We start from the raw sequence: 15,342 nt of genomic DNA on the forward strand, positions 1-15,342 counted from the left end.
ATTAAAATGTAAAATAAAACCATTCATATTTTATATTCTTATTCTTGTGGTAAATTTTTTTTTAAATTAGGAGTGTAGCTACTCTATAATTATTGCATGTGCGACGTCCGTCCGTCTTAATTTGACATATTAAAAGATTCTAAGAGGCAACTTGCTTAGCATAGAATGAATCAACTAACAAAAATCCAGTGATTCATAGACAAAAGCTTGAAGTCATCAAATATATTGTTAGCTTGTATTTTGTGGGCTTGTAATGCACACTTTTTTTCTTGTTTATAATGCTTACAAAGTCAGCCAATCATCAGTCTAGGATAATTTTTACTCTCTGAAAAAAAATATTTAAATGGTCTATTATACATTTTGCTTTATTCTTTACAATATTAGAGTTTTTGAATGTCTATATTTTTTTGTTTGATGGACGTACTTTGGACATCCAGACATATATAGTTGCTTCGCTCCAAAAACATTACATATCCTTTTTAAAATTTATTTTCAAGTAACATATGTGACGACATTTATATTTTCATATCCTTAAATTATTTTTTTGCATTTTAATTAAGTTTTCATGGTTAAAAAGTATAACAAGGACAATTTCTTTAATAAGCAACAACAATTAGCTTAAAATAATTCATATTATGTACAGAATCAAATGTTTTGACATATTTATGTAGAATATGTAAGATTAACTATAGTAAGATGAAAGCTTTTTTCATGATTTAATAGAACCGCCTATTGAGTATTTTTACTGCAAGTGCGCTTATGTATTAATATTATAGAATATAATGAAAGAAATCCAGCCTATTTATAGAATCGCCTAATTATAGAGTACCTATGCTACTACTTAAAATATATGTTCATAGTCATAATTAATATACAGCACATGGTTATTTAAATGGACTTTTACAATATATTATTGTGAAACAAGGACAATTACAGCCAATAACATGGAAGCTTTTTCGCTTTCTTTACATTTTTTAAAATTTTGATAACTACTATACTGATTGAGTCCTCTATTTTATAAAAGCTTATCATAGGTCCGAAATGGTTTTATGTTATCTTATTTTTTAGTCTTTGGATGGTTTTGGTTTTTTTCTGCTTTTAATAATAAAAATGAAGAAAACAAAAACTAATATCAAACGAAGACTTAAATAACATTAAAGACCAACCACTGACTGCCAAAGGTTGCTTGTAGTGTAGCTTCTCTCGAAAGGATGGACATACGAACATTTCTTAGTTATAGAGTAACTGCTCTATTTAAAAATATAATTATATGTTTGGCTCCCATATGTTATAGTTTTGCGATAGTTCGATTATTTAGGTTCCAATTTTGTACAGTGCATATTTTGTACATTTCTAAAGTTTTACAAATATGTTTTAAAAGGTTTGCTAAAATGTACATAAAGGTATTCTTATAGAAGCAGTGCTTAATGGTATTTTACCTTGTACTTTTAAAACTTGCTTATATTCTTGGTCTAATAGGTGTCTATCATATTGTGCTTCTTAATATAAATGCTTCAAAAACTTACAGATATGAAAATAGGATATGTACTCCATTTTGAGCAAAGCAACTCTATGTTTTACAATAACTAACTTTTTCTACCATGGAGTTATAAAATTTGTATCAAAAAATGGTTTTAAATCTATAATATAAACATCAATTTTTTTTCTGATATCTAAAAAATATTAATAAGACTAAGTATATGTTATATTTTACTAAAAAAGTATTATTAATTTGCTATGCTTATTTTTATAAATGTAAATAATTATCCTTGGTAAGATTTGAATAAGTTTAAATTGTTGATTTACCTTTGTTTATAACCGCAGAAAGAAGTTGTATCAACTTTTTTTTTTATAGCTAGCCGGTTCTTTTAGTAAGTAGTAGATGTAAAATTTTTCATAGAATTCAGATATGCAATCGGTTTTTTTGTAGACCTCTTATTTTTTAAGTAATTTAAGTTTTTTAAAAAAATAATTAAGTCGGTTTTAAGGTACTAAAACGCAACAAAATAAAAGAAGAAAATGGCCAGTAAGAACAAAAATAGTAAGATCTTTAATTTGACACCTTACTTTTAAAATTCTGTTGAGTAATTATTGAAAAAATCTATTTTTTTAACCTCGGTATAATAAAAACTTTAGACCTAAATATTTTCTTAAACAGACATAAAAAACATGGGTTCATATATACCTTCAGAATCAGAAAAATATTACGAATCCATTGTAAGCAAAATTGAAAAAAATTAAAAAATTAAAAAATTAAAGAAATGGCCAATTATTTTTTTTGTTCAGACAACACTATTGTCTTCCCTTTTTTACCCCCTCTTTACCCCCTCTTTACCCCCTTCCCATTTTTATACTCAATTGAAGAATTAAGACGTTGCCTGTACAATATAATATGATATTTTCGGTTCCATCGGGATTCCTCCCACACGGGATTCCTCCCACTGAATTCCTCCCACGGGATTCCTCCCAAACGGGATACCTCCCACACGGGATTCCTCCCACACGGGATCCCTCCCACAGGATTCCTCCCACACGGGATCCCTCCCACGGAATTCCTCCCAAACGGGATACCTCCCACGGTATTCCTCCCACAAGGGATCCCTCCCACGGGATTCCTCCCAAACGGGATACCTCCCACGGTATTCCTCCCACACGGGATCCCTCCCACGGGATTCCTCCCAAACGGGATACCTCCCACGGTATTCCTCCCACACGGGATCCCTCCCACGGAATTCCTCCCACACGGGATCCCTCCCACGGTATTCCTCCCACACGGGATCCCTCCCACGGAATTCCTCCCACACGGGATACCTCCCACGGTATTCCTCCCACACGGGATCCCTCCCACGGAATTCCTCCCACACGGGATACCTCCCACGGTATTCCTCCCACACGGGATCCCTCCCACGGAATTCCTCCCACACGGGATACCTCCCACAGGATTCCTCCCACACGGGATACCTCCCACGGGATTCCTCCCAAACAGGATACCTCCCACGGTATTCCTCCCACACGGGATCCCTCCCACGGTATTCCTCCAACACGGGACTCCTTCTATAAATGTTTCAATTTTTTCCCATTTTCAATTTTTCAGGGTAGGGTGACCTTCCACACCCCCGTAAAAAAAAAAATTTTCAAATTTTTTTTTCATTTTCAAATTTTTGGGGTTGAGGTGACCTCCCACACCTCCTTAAAAATTTTTTTTCAAATTTTTTTTTTTTTTCATTTTAAGATTTTGAGGGGTGAGATGACCTTCCACACCCCCCTAAAAAAAAAAAATTTTCATATTTTTTTTTTTTCCATTTTCAATTTTGTTGAGGGTGGGGTAGCCCCCCACACCCCCAAACAGAATTTCATTAAAATTTTTTTTTCTTTTCATTTTTAAATTTTCGGGGTTGGGGTGACCTTCCACACCCCCCTAAAAATTTTGTTTTCTTTTTTTTTCAAATTTTTATTTTTTTTATTTTCGGGGTAAGGTGACCTTCCACACCCCCCTAAAAATCATTTTTTCAAATTTTCTTTCTTTTCTGGATTTAAAATTTTTAGGGGTGGGGTGACCTCCAAAACCCCCTAAACTTTTTTTTCAATTAATAAAAAAAATTTTAAATGGCAAAAAATATAAAATTGAAAAATTTTTCAGGGGAATGTGGGAGGTTATCCCATCCCCCTGAAAAGTTTAAAATTTAAAATGGAGGGAAAAAAAATTTTTAGGGGGGTGTGGAAGGTCAGCCCATCCCCGAAAATTTTAAAATGAAAAAAAAATTTGAAAACAAATTTTTTATAGGGGTGTAGAAGGTCACATATTTTCATTCATAGTTTGTCCTCTTATATAAACATAGTGTGGTGGAGGAAGTCACATCTATAGTAAACTGTTATATCCATTCATTCAAATTTTAAGTACTTGTGTTTTTATCCCACCTTTTTAAGATTATGGGGGGGGAGGGTTGGGTTGCAATTTACTTTTTTAGTGATTGGTAGAAGAAATAAAAACTACATTCTTCTTCAGGGGTACAAGGAGACATAAACAGACATTAAAATTTAGAGTTAAACATAATAACAGATAATTTTAAAAACAGTTTTATACTTAATTTCAAATTCTAAGAAGGTTTTGTTTTATAAAATTTTCTGTAAAACTAAAATTAGATGGACTTTAAAGACTGCTGTTGTTTTCTCAGTAAGTTAAAATAAATAATTGTTATTTCTTCAAATCTTAGAAGAAGAAGATAACATGCAAGGTGGAGATGCTCAATTTTCAGAGAGAGGAGGTGAAGTCCGAGTGGAAGGTGGATTCCAATATGTGTTGAGGAAAGATAGAATAGGAAGAAATGGTGAGAGGACATGGAGGTGCCGCATGCAGAGGCAACATAGATGCTCTGCATCTATCAAAACAAAAAATGGCATACTTCAGGGAAATGAGGCACCTGTACACTCACACACTGGAGATCCAGTGAAAAATGATGTTTTGAGAGTGCAGTCCCTCATGAGGACAAAGGCCTCTTCAACTCTTGACACAACAAGATCTGTTCTTGCAGATTGCCTTGCAGGTCTAAGTCAAGATACACTGCAAAGGCTACCTAAGCGCCCATCTTTAGATGACAACATCAGGGCTAAGAGAAGAGTGGGCAATCCTGTAGAGCCAAATCCTCAGAATTTAAGCTTTGAAATTCCTGAGAAATACAGGAATGTTCTTCTTCATGACACAGGTATTGCAGATCCTAACCGCATTTTAATGTTAGGCTCCAGGGAGCTTTTACATGTACTGGATGATGAGAATGTGTGGTTGGGTGATGGCACCTTTGCTGTTGTGCCATCAGTTTTCTACCAGCTTTACACAATTCATGCTAAGGTAGGCAACAACTATCCTCCAATTGTGTATTTTCTTTTGCCCAACAAAGAACAAATACATACATCAGGATGCTAGATGCCCTAAAGGAACTTCTGCCTGATTCTGTTCCACAAATTATGTTGCTTGACTTTGAAAATGCTGCTTAAAATGCATTCAGACTGGCGTACCCAAATGCTTCAGTAAAAGGATGCCTTTTCCACCTTAGTCAGTCTGTAATAAGAAAAGTTGGAGAACTAGGTCTAAAGAGCCAATTTAGAAGCAACCCAGAGTTCAACATGGCAGTCAAATCCTTAATGGCATTATCATTTGTTCCATTAGATGATGTGTTACCAAGATTTCATGAACTAGCTGATTCATTTCCAGATATAGAGAGAGTCAATGAGCTGATTGCCTACTTTGAGGTAACTTACATCCAGGGTAGAGATAGAGGTGAAGGCCTAGCAAGAAATCCTCCTAGGTATCCCCCTCAAGTTTGGAACCATTTTACAGATCCAGCTGATAATGTTCCCAGAACCACTAATGCTATAGAAGGATACCACAATGGATTAAATTCACTCTTTCTCTCTAAACATCCCAGTGTGTGGAAACTCTTAGATGGGCTTATAAAGGACATTGCACTCCAACATAAGGTTTATGCTGACAATCAGGCTGTCAACAATCCTGCAGTTAGACAAAAATACAAATTGTTGGCCCAAAGACTTGCTGCAAAAGTTAATACTTATGCAGCAAGCCCAAATAAGTTGATCTATCTCAGAGCAGTAGCTAACATTTTTAGCTCTGTCTGATCCTATAAGGAAACAATTTTTTATAAAAAAAAAATAAAATAAAAAAAAAATATAAAAAATAAAAAAAATAAAAAGATTTAAAAAAAAAGAAAAGCAAAAAAAAAATTTTTAAATTAAAAACATCAAAAATGGCTTGCTATTATACTTGACCTCCTCGTGGTGCAAGCTGGATAAGACAGACGAAGTATAAAAATCATATGAAACTTTTTCAGACATATAGTCAAAATAAAAAACCTATATTTTTAAAATCTTTAGAGGACAATTTATATAAAAAATTTGGAAATAATTTGGAAAAAGAATTTTAAAAATAAAATCTTGGTTTTCTTTTAAATAAATAACTAAAAAAAAGGGAAAATGTTTTTTTTGTAAAATGAACCCATGTGGGAGGAATACAGTAGAAGGGATCCCATGTGGGAGGAATCCCGTGGGAGGGATCCTGTGTGGGAGAAATCCTGTTTGGGAGGAATCCTGGGTGGGAGGAATACCATAGGAGGTATGTGACCTTCCACCCCCCCCTAAAAAAAAAATTTTTTTCTTCCTCCATTTTCAAATTTAAAACTTTTCATGGGGATGGGGTAACCTCCCACAACCCCCTGAAAAATTTTTCAAATTTTTATTTTTTGCCATTTAAAATTTTTTTATATGAAAAAAAATTTTTAGGGGGTTGTTGGAGGTCACCCCACCCCAAAAAAATTTAAATCCAGAAAAGAAAAAAAAATTAAAAAAATTTTTTTAGGGGGGGTGGAAGGTCACCTTACCCCCGAAAAAGTGTGGGAGGTCACCCCAACCCCAAAAATTTAAAAATGAAAGAAAAAAAAAATTATGGAGGTGAGGGAGGTCACCCCAACCCCAAAAATTTAAAAATAAAAAAAAAAATTTAATGAAAATTTTTTTGGGGGTGTGGGAGGTCACCCCACCCTCAACAAAATTGAAAATGGAAAAAAAAAAATTTGAAAAAAATTTTTTTTTAGGGGGGTGTGGAAGGTTATCCCACCCCCAAAAATCTTAAAATGAAAAAAAAAAATTTGAAAAAAAATTTTTGGGGGGTGTGGAAGGTCACCCCCTCCCCCCGAAAATTTTAAAATGAAAAAAAAAAAATTTGAAAATTTTTTTTTACGGGGGTGTGAAAGGACACCCCACCCTAAAAAATTGAAAATTGGAAAAAATTTAAACATTGTTAGGAGGAGTCCCGTGTTGGAGGAATACCATGGGAGGGAACCCGTGTGGGAGGAATACCGTGGGAGGTATCCTGTTTGGGAGGAATCCCGTGGGAGGGATCCCGTGTGGGAGGAATTCCGTGGGAGGTATCCCGTGTGGGAGGAATCCCGTGGGAGGTATCCCGTGTGGGAGGAATCCCGTGGGAGGGATCCCGTGTGGGAGGAATACCGTGGGAGGTATCCCGTTTGGGAGGAATCCCGTGGGAGGGATCCCGTGTGGGAGGAATACCGTGGGAGGTATCCCGTTTGGGAGGAATCCCGTGGGAGGGATCCCGTGTGGGAGGAATTCCGTGGGAGTGATCCCGTGTGGGAGGAATACCGTGGGAGGTATCCCGTTTGGGAGGAATCCCGTGGGAGGGATCCCGTGTGGGAGGAATACCGTGGGAGGTATCCCGTTTGGGAGGAATCCCGTGGGAGGGATCCCGGTTGGGAGGAATCCCGTGTGGGAGGAGTCCCGTGTGGGAGGAATTCCGTGGGAGGGATCCCGTTGGGAGGAATCCAGTGGGAGGAATCCCGTGGGGAGGAATCCCGTGACTACCGATATTTTCATATAATTCCTTTTATTGTAGTTTATATACTATATTGTAAACTTTTTTTTTCAATTTTGCTTACAATGGATTCGTAATATTTTTCTGATTCTGAAGGTATATATGAACCCATATTTTTTTATTTGTGAAATAATGAAATTAAGTTCAAAGTTTTTATTCTCGTGGGTTAAAAAAAATCGATTTTTTCAATAATTACCTGACAGAATTGAAAAAGTAAGGTGTCAAATTAAAGATCTTACTATTTTTGTTCATAATGACCATTTTCTTTCTTTTTTTTGTTGCATTTTAGTACCTTAAAATCGACTTAATTTTTTTTTTTTTAAACTTAAATTACTTAAAAAATAAGAGGTCTACAAAAAAACCGATTGCATATCTGAATTCTATGAAAAATTTTACATCTACTACTTACTAAAAGAACCGGCTAGCTATAAAAAAAATAGTTGATACACCTTCTTTATAAAAAATGAAACATTAAAAAAATAATTTTAAGAAATAAGCAAAGCATATGTATCTTTCTTAGAGGGAGGGAGGAGACATTGGACAGTAAATTATACTGGTATCCAAAATTTCAACAACATCTTCATTGAAATTTTCTTTTTTCACCATTTTTTATCTACAGAAGTAATAAATAATCACTATTTAGCATAAATGTATATTAATTATAAACAGAAGGAAATTTTCTATAGTACTATAATGTAATACTTATTTATTGCATCGTATTATAAACAGTTTTCCATTCCGAAGGCACGGGCTAAAAATCTGGTCTTATTCTTATGATTGTACATTTCATATTCGTAGAAAACTGGATATAATACGATACTATACATAATTTTTCAGTAAGGCTAAGCAATTACGTTTAAGTAGGTTTTTATTGTACAAATCTCAATGTCTTTTTCATACATTGACAAAGAAATTTGAAATTAGCGTAAAAATTAGAGAAATTTATTGTTAAAGCCAAAATAAGATAAAAAATAACCCCTTTAACCAAAAATTAGATAATTACATAGTTATCACTTGGAGCCATTTCAAAGTAAATTTAATTAAAACCACGGATAATGACAAAAGTAAATGACAAATAATATTCTTACATGTCGACGAATAACAGAGGTCAAAACTGACATACCAACGAAAAGCTCCTTTAACCTTTTTTTTTTATAAAAGTCTTTTGTAAGGTTTATGTGAATAGGGGTATTTCATCTAAAAAAAAACATTTCGCCCTCTGATCATAATCTCCTAAATGAATGATGGAAAAATAAAAAGTAAAATAATTTTCTTGTAAAAAAAACTCTTTTTTTAGTACCTATAGTTTGATTTTTTCATATGTAATAATTTGAAATTAATAAAAGAAAAAACTTTTTATTCAATTTATTTCTTACTCAATTCGTGGTTTAAATAGATAAAGAGGGGCTTTGTTACTAATTATTATGTTTATCACAATATGTAGTGGTGCATTTGAATATACCCAGTTCTACTTAATCTACTTCGCCCCAAAGAGGGAGTTCCTGCATTTAGTTTTTGGTTTACAATAAAAGGAAGGAAAATATTTGCTGGAGCATCTTTGTTAAACTTTGTGTTCTAGTATAATTTACAGTACAATGTCTCCTACCTCCTTGAGTTTTTATGCTTTAGAAAACAGCAGTTCAAATATATTCTTCACTAATAAACATCTCTTACAAAGCGTTTCACAACAAATTTTTAAATATATAAAAAAAAGAAAATTTTACACTAATTTAATTACCGAGGGGTTGAAAGCGCTTATTAGCGTTTAAATTCATTTTTTCAGCGGTTTTCAACTTTTCTTTTATTAATTGTTGCAAAAATGTTTCTTTTTGTTATTCAATAAACAAAAGATTTCAAGATAATCATTTAATTATGACGGACTTTTTCGGAAATTTTAAAGTATTAATTGTTTCACAAAATTAAAGTTTTAATTAGAAACTTTAACACTTTTATACAATTATAACCAAAATGGAAGTGTGTTTAGCAAGATCTCGTAAACGGCTAGACTTTTCCGTTATCAGAAAAGATATGTTGCATTGCACAATGATATGTTTTATGCTATTTTTTAGACGGGTTGAAAGTGCATTAACTTTTTGAAGCCACTAATTCTAAAATAAGGAAAAAATACTATTACGTTTACACTTAACTTAGATATCAAATACAACTTTTATGGCTTATAATCTTTAAATTAGATTATTGAAATTAATTTGAATCGAAGGCAAATAAAAAAAATAGTTTTAAAGCAGCCCCTCAGCCATTAATCGAAAATGTATACATTGGCAGGGGAAAATTTGTCATCAATTTAGCTTGATAATATCAACCAAATTTATTGGTTTGTTCGTTCTTCCAGTATGAGCGGAGGGGATGGGGTAAAGGGCCAGCTGTAAGTTTCGCTTTATCAGAGTAAATGAAAATATTTTACAACATCCAATTAATAATATATCGATTATTAAAGTACAAGTTAACCAAAATCTGTCGTGGCAAGAAAAAGATTGCACGACCTTCGTCTGGAATCCTTCGGTTAATACATTAATTTGTGTTTGCCTTCAAAACACAAAATACAAATATATATATTGTTATTCATAAATAATAAATTTTTTATTTAAGATTTTTGATTTGCAGTATGTTTTATGGAATGGCTTGAAATCTAGACATTTTAAAATATTTTCTAAAAATTCTCAACTGAAGGACTTTTCCTTTTTAATATTTCTCCTATGCATTGCATATGCAATTTTAATACAATTGAACCTATTAGAAAATTGGTTCCGGTTTCTTTCAATAAAATTAAAGGTTGTTCCGTTTTTTTCCTTTACAAAATAAAATTGTAACAGTCTTAAAAGTTCTTAATACTTTGGTATATATTAAAAAATCTTTAACGACAAGGTACAGATCTTAAAGACGAGTAAATTTATTGCTGCCCAAAACATTCTCAAAAGTAAGGTTGCCTAGATTTTTCTATTAAAAAAGAAAATAATTTTGGCAGATATTGTTAATAAATCACAGAACATGTCTAAATAGTTATTCTAATTGTTTTCAACTCAAAATTCTGAAGCCTAAAATATGCTGGTACCCAAGGTTTTATAAAATCAAATTCTTTTTTGATGGCCTAAATTTTTGTACTTTTTATCGAATCTTAGTTGATTTGGTCAAACTGGCAGTGCAACAAACTTCACAACCAAATATTTAAATCACAGATGGGGTAATTTTTTGAATGTGCTTATGTATATTTAAAGTCCATTGTCAAATCCCCCAAGATTCTTGCTAAAAAAATAGTTTTTCTTATTAATTTTGGATAAGCTATAACACTTGCAGATAAATTTATTTCCCGAGTGTCCCTTTAGGACTGTAGAATGGCTTGTAAAAACCTTGGGTGCATAGTATGAATAATAGCTGAGAAATTGGTTTGGATTATCATATTTAAAAGTCAATAATCATCATTATTTATACAGCGTTAATACGTTCCCGCAAATATTTATTTAAATAGCAAAAATATGAAGATAAAGATAGGAATGAAGGTTTACATGAAGGTAACAAGGGACAAAGTAATGTTCTTCATTATCAGCTTTAGATTACTGGATTAAGATGATAAAAAATATTTGCTATTTTTTACATTTCTTTGGTTGGTTTGATGTTAATATTTTGCCGCATTTCAAACTGCATTGAAATGCATTGACAGGGTTGATAACATTAGCTGCAGCGAATTTAAAAATTAGAATGCAAATTTTTTATACAGAGGTGGATTCTTTAAAAAAATTTGCCCCACTAATCGCTTAGTGGGGCAAAATTGTTTTCGTAAAAAATCCTCCAAAATCACATAAAAAATCTACAAAAATTAAATAAAATCTTATGTTATTAATTCTTCTATGATTGTGTTTAATTTTTGTAGATTTTTAATGTGATTTTGGTGGATTTTTCATGAAATCAATTTTGTCCACTAAGCGATTATTGGGGCAATTTTTTTTAAAGAGAATCCACCTCAGGTCTATTAGACTTATACACTATTATCTGCACGATACACATAAAAGCTTCCCTAGAAATATAACCCTATTATCAAGCTTGCTGTAAAAAAGAACCATCTCGGTTCTGCGGTTAGCTAGATACTTTGTTACACAGACAGACGAATATGGTGTTACTTTTATATAACATTATTTTCTCCATTTCAGTTCTTGATCGTGTTGCCAACGACCATCCAATGTGTGTTGATAGCCGCGCTGGTTATGATGGTCGTGTCCTTGATCTTCATCCCCAACCCCATCTGCTCGCTCTGGGTCGCTTTCTCCATCATCTCCATCGAGCTGGGCGTGTTGGGCTTCATGACCCTGTGGGGCGTCAACCTGGACTCTATATCTATGATTAATCTTATTATGTGCATTGGGTAAGTTTCATTTTTAGTAGAAGAGCTACTCTATGACGTGTACGTATTAGTCAGTCAGTAATATCCCGTTACGTTATCTGATTGGTAAGGTCCAGAAGTTTAACGACATGTTCCATGCGGAAAGGCACAAATCACAGCAAACGAAATGATTTTCTTAAATTTTTATTGCTGAAAATAATTCATCTTTTATTTTCCTATCCCCGACTTTAATCAACACATCAATAACGTCCTCTATGCATGTTCAACAAATTGTTTTCCAAAATATTTCTTCCTTACTTTTTTTTGCAGTGCAAGGGTCATTTGCAAATTTTCAATAATTATTTCGGACATTTGTTCAACATTTTTCTTTTTTTCAAGGGTGGGTTTTCCCTTTCCTAAGAAAATGGCTTAAAATCAACGCAGGTCCAATAGCTATAATCCCTGAAAGGAAATCTTAAGCTTTAAACAGACAGTCGGACAGACACCGTTCTACTTTGTATTATAGATTAATTATTTCTTTTTATGCATTGCTGAATACTAAGAGGCTATACATATGTATTACAACAATTTTAATATTAATTTAAATTCCAGAAAATTGAACATGAAATTTCCTTTATACAGAATATCAAATCTGCTAGACAAATTTTTGAAAATACTTCTGGTAGTCCTTTTTCATTTATCCAAATTGTGATAAGCATATAATAGACAAATAAATTAGAAAGATAGTGCTATACATATATTTTTCAAAGTTGGCAGTGATAGGTCATTGGCATAACAGATAAAAATAAGCTTTCCTAAATCATTTAAAAATGTCAATTCCTGCAAAGTAGTGAGATGGTTCCAACACGATAAGATCTTTAAAAACCCGCAGAAGTAGGGTCTAATGTATCTCTAATATTATAATAAAACTCCACGACCCGTATCAATAAAATATTCATTTCCTTATTAAAATAATAGATAACAATTTTATAAGGTTTTTTTGTAAGGTTAAATACTTTTAAATATATAAGGTGCGTCCCAGTGATCTTAAGGGATAAGACAATGGTCGATAAATTAATGTACATCCCCAATGATAACACACAAAATTACTCTTTTTGAAGATTAAAATGAGTGGTTAAAACGATTGGACACTTAACTTAATGAACAAACAAATCAAAATTCAATAAATGTCTCCAAAGTTGTTAAACCATTGAATAAGAAAAACGTAATGTTAAAACTTTGGGGATTTGTGTAATGAATAGCCCAATGTCCCCTCCCGAAGCAGCGAGAAATTTAATGCCATTTCTTAGTTATAATACTTTGCAACGACTATGTCACTCTTTGGTTTCCATAATATCCCGTTTGCTTATGTTAGGTTAGGCTAAGTAGTTGTTTGAAGAACCCCGCAGGGTTATAGCTAGCCCCCCTCCCCTCTCTATTGTTTGAGAAAATTATTTTCTTTAAGATAGGCATTGTAAGTTATTTTGAGAAAAATGGACAATTAATATAACGTAACGCATGTTTTGTATGAAAGGGTTAATAACATTTGATTAGAAGCCAGTATTATTTAAAATCTCTAAAATTATACATTTATGTACACTATTGATGACTTCCCCCTAGATAAAAGTGGATAAGGGGGGGGGGGGGTTAAGGCCCCCCAATTCAATTTTAGTGTTACAAATAATAAGTTTTCTCGTGGAAGGGTTAAAGTACCCTTCCCCAAAATAGTTATAACTTTCTCTGGAACTATAAGAGTCTTCATTGTTAAAGAGAGCCATATCAAACTACAGACAGAGAGAAGCATATCCTGTTACTTTTATATAATGATAAATGAAACGGAGGTTGGGTGGAAAAATCCATGTTATGAAACACACAATATCACACAATTGAAAAGATAATTAATTAAAACAAGACAGGAATCAGAATTTCTAAACATGGGCAAAATCACGTCTTTAATTTTGATATCATTGGAATTTAAAAAAAAAGGGTTTGATTGTCAGGGGAAGGGGGTTGACGTTTGATGCAAATATTATGCGGGTCAAATTTCATTAGAAGGTTTTAAAATAACCTAAATCGATAAAATTTTCATTTTTCAGATTTTCTGTTGATTTCTCCGCTCACATCTCCTACCACTACCTGGACAGCGAGGGACCACCAGACGACAAGGTGCGCAACAGCTTGTATGGCCTCGGTCTGCCCATTGTTCAGGGCGCCATCTCCACCATCCTGGGTGTCATCGGCCTCATGATTGCCCCGTCCTACATATTTATCACCTTCTTCAAGATGGTGTTCCTTGTGATCCTGCTGGGGGCCCTCCATGGTCTCTTCCTCTTACCCGTCCTGCTCTCCATTTTTGGTCCAGGTTCCTGCTCCAAAAATGAAAAGAAGCGGTTGAAAACGCCGGCTAGCTCCTACCTTTCCGACACACTGCCCTCGAAGGAAAAGCGTGGCGGTAAAGGAGGCTATGCGTTTGACTTCCCCGAGGCGGGCCTGCGTATTCCACGGCCGGCGACTACAATAAGTCTCAGCACTGCTACGCCGACGGAAATTGACACCAGTGAAAGCAGCCCTAGCTCGGCACAAGCAAGCAACAGGTCGGCGGACAAGCATAGTGAAGCAACTAGTGGCGGACGCCGCCGCGGTAGACCTTTGCACGAGATGTACCACAACAATGGGTATCTGTCTGAGGAAGATCTGGAGGATCAGTCCAACAATTGGTTATCTAATCCGCGCGGCGGCAGCGGAAGAGACACTGGCGGTATCGGCGGGGCTGCATCAAACAAACTCATTAACTATCCGGATTTACTCCCGTCGTTTAGGCATGGCGGAGATGATTTCCTTGGCGGCCTCGGAGACACGGAAAAGCGGGACCACAGACACAGATCCTCTGCTCATCAGCGCTCCTCAAGCGGCGTTCGACACAATACTCATCATCACACATCGGCGTCCAAGAGCAGCGGCAACGGTAGCCGCAAACGTGATGCTCGGCATTCACACTCACGAGAGAACAGCACCAGCACAGATATCCGTTCACGTTCAAGGACAAGAGAAAGCGGCAGCGGTGGTAGTAGCGGCAGTGGATCATTTGACCGCCACAATCATGACGGCGGTAGGACAGGGCATGGACACGGGCACAGCGGACATAGATCGGCGGGAAACAATGGCGGGCACTGTAAACGTAGCAAATCAAAAGAGCACACAAGTCGGAGGGATATGAAGTAAAATATAATATATTATTAAAAACTTGTTTTAGTTATAGAATTATTAAAAATGATAATTTAGATTTATAAAATCTAAGAAAAAGTGAAAAGAACACTATAATCTGTAAATATGAAGAAAAAACAGACTAATAATAATGTGAAAAAAACGAAGGGCAGAAAAGCGATTGTGTTAGTGCGGGCTTAAAAAGACACACATCAGCTTTTTAAAAAACATTAATTTCCATTCAGACAGAACTTTTTATTACTCCTGTAATATAAATAATATGTAAATGTAAATACGTAAATATAATTATATTTAATTAATTGATATTATGTAATATGAATATGTGTCTTATTAAAAATGTTGTTCTAACTAAAATCAAAATATTAGTAATAAATGGTTTCTCTCTCAA

At 34.3% G+C, this 15,342-nt stretch overlaps 1 protein-coding gene across 1 annotated transcript in view; it reads left to right on the forward strand.

Annotated features, from left to right (window-relative positions):
- Positions 1-15,342, forward strand: part of LOC145317004 (patched domain-containing protein 3-like) — a 58,617-nt gene extending 43,275 nt beyond the window's left edge. The window contains exons 8-9 of the mRNA XM_080157863.1: positions 11,560-11,771; positions 13,826-15,342. Coding sequence (XP_080013989.1) covers positions 11,560-11,771; positions 13,826-14,951 — 1,338 coding nt within the window. The 3' untranslated portion in view covers positions 14,952-15,342. The remainder of the gene's footprint in view (positions 1-11,559; positions 11,772-13,825) is intronic.

Source organism: Acartia tonsa, chromosome 4, assembly GCF_053477335.1.
Source record: "Acartia tonsa isolate MP-2025a chromosome 4, ASM5347733v1, whole genome shotgun sequence".
In the NCBI taxonomy this organism is placed as follows: Eukaryota; Metazoa; Arthropoda; class Copepoda; order Calanoida; family Acartiidae; genus Acartia; species Acartia tonsa.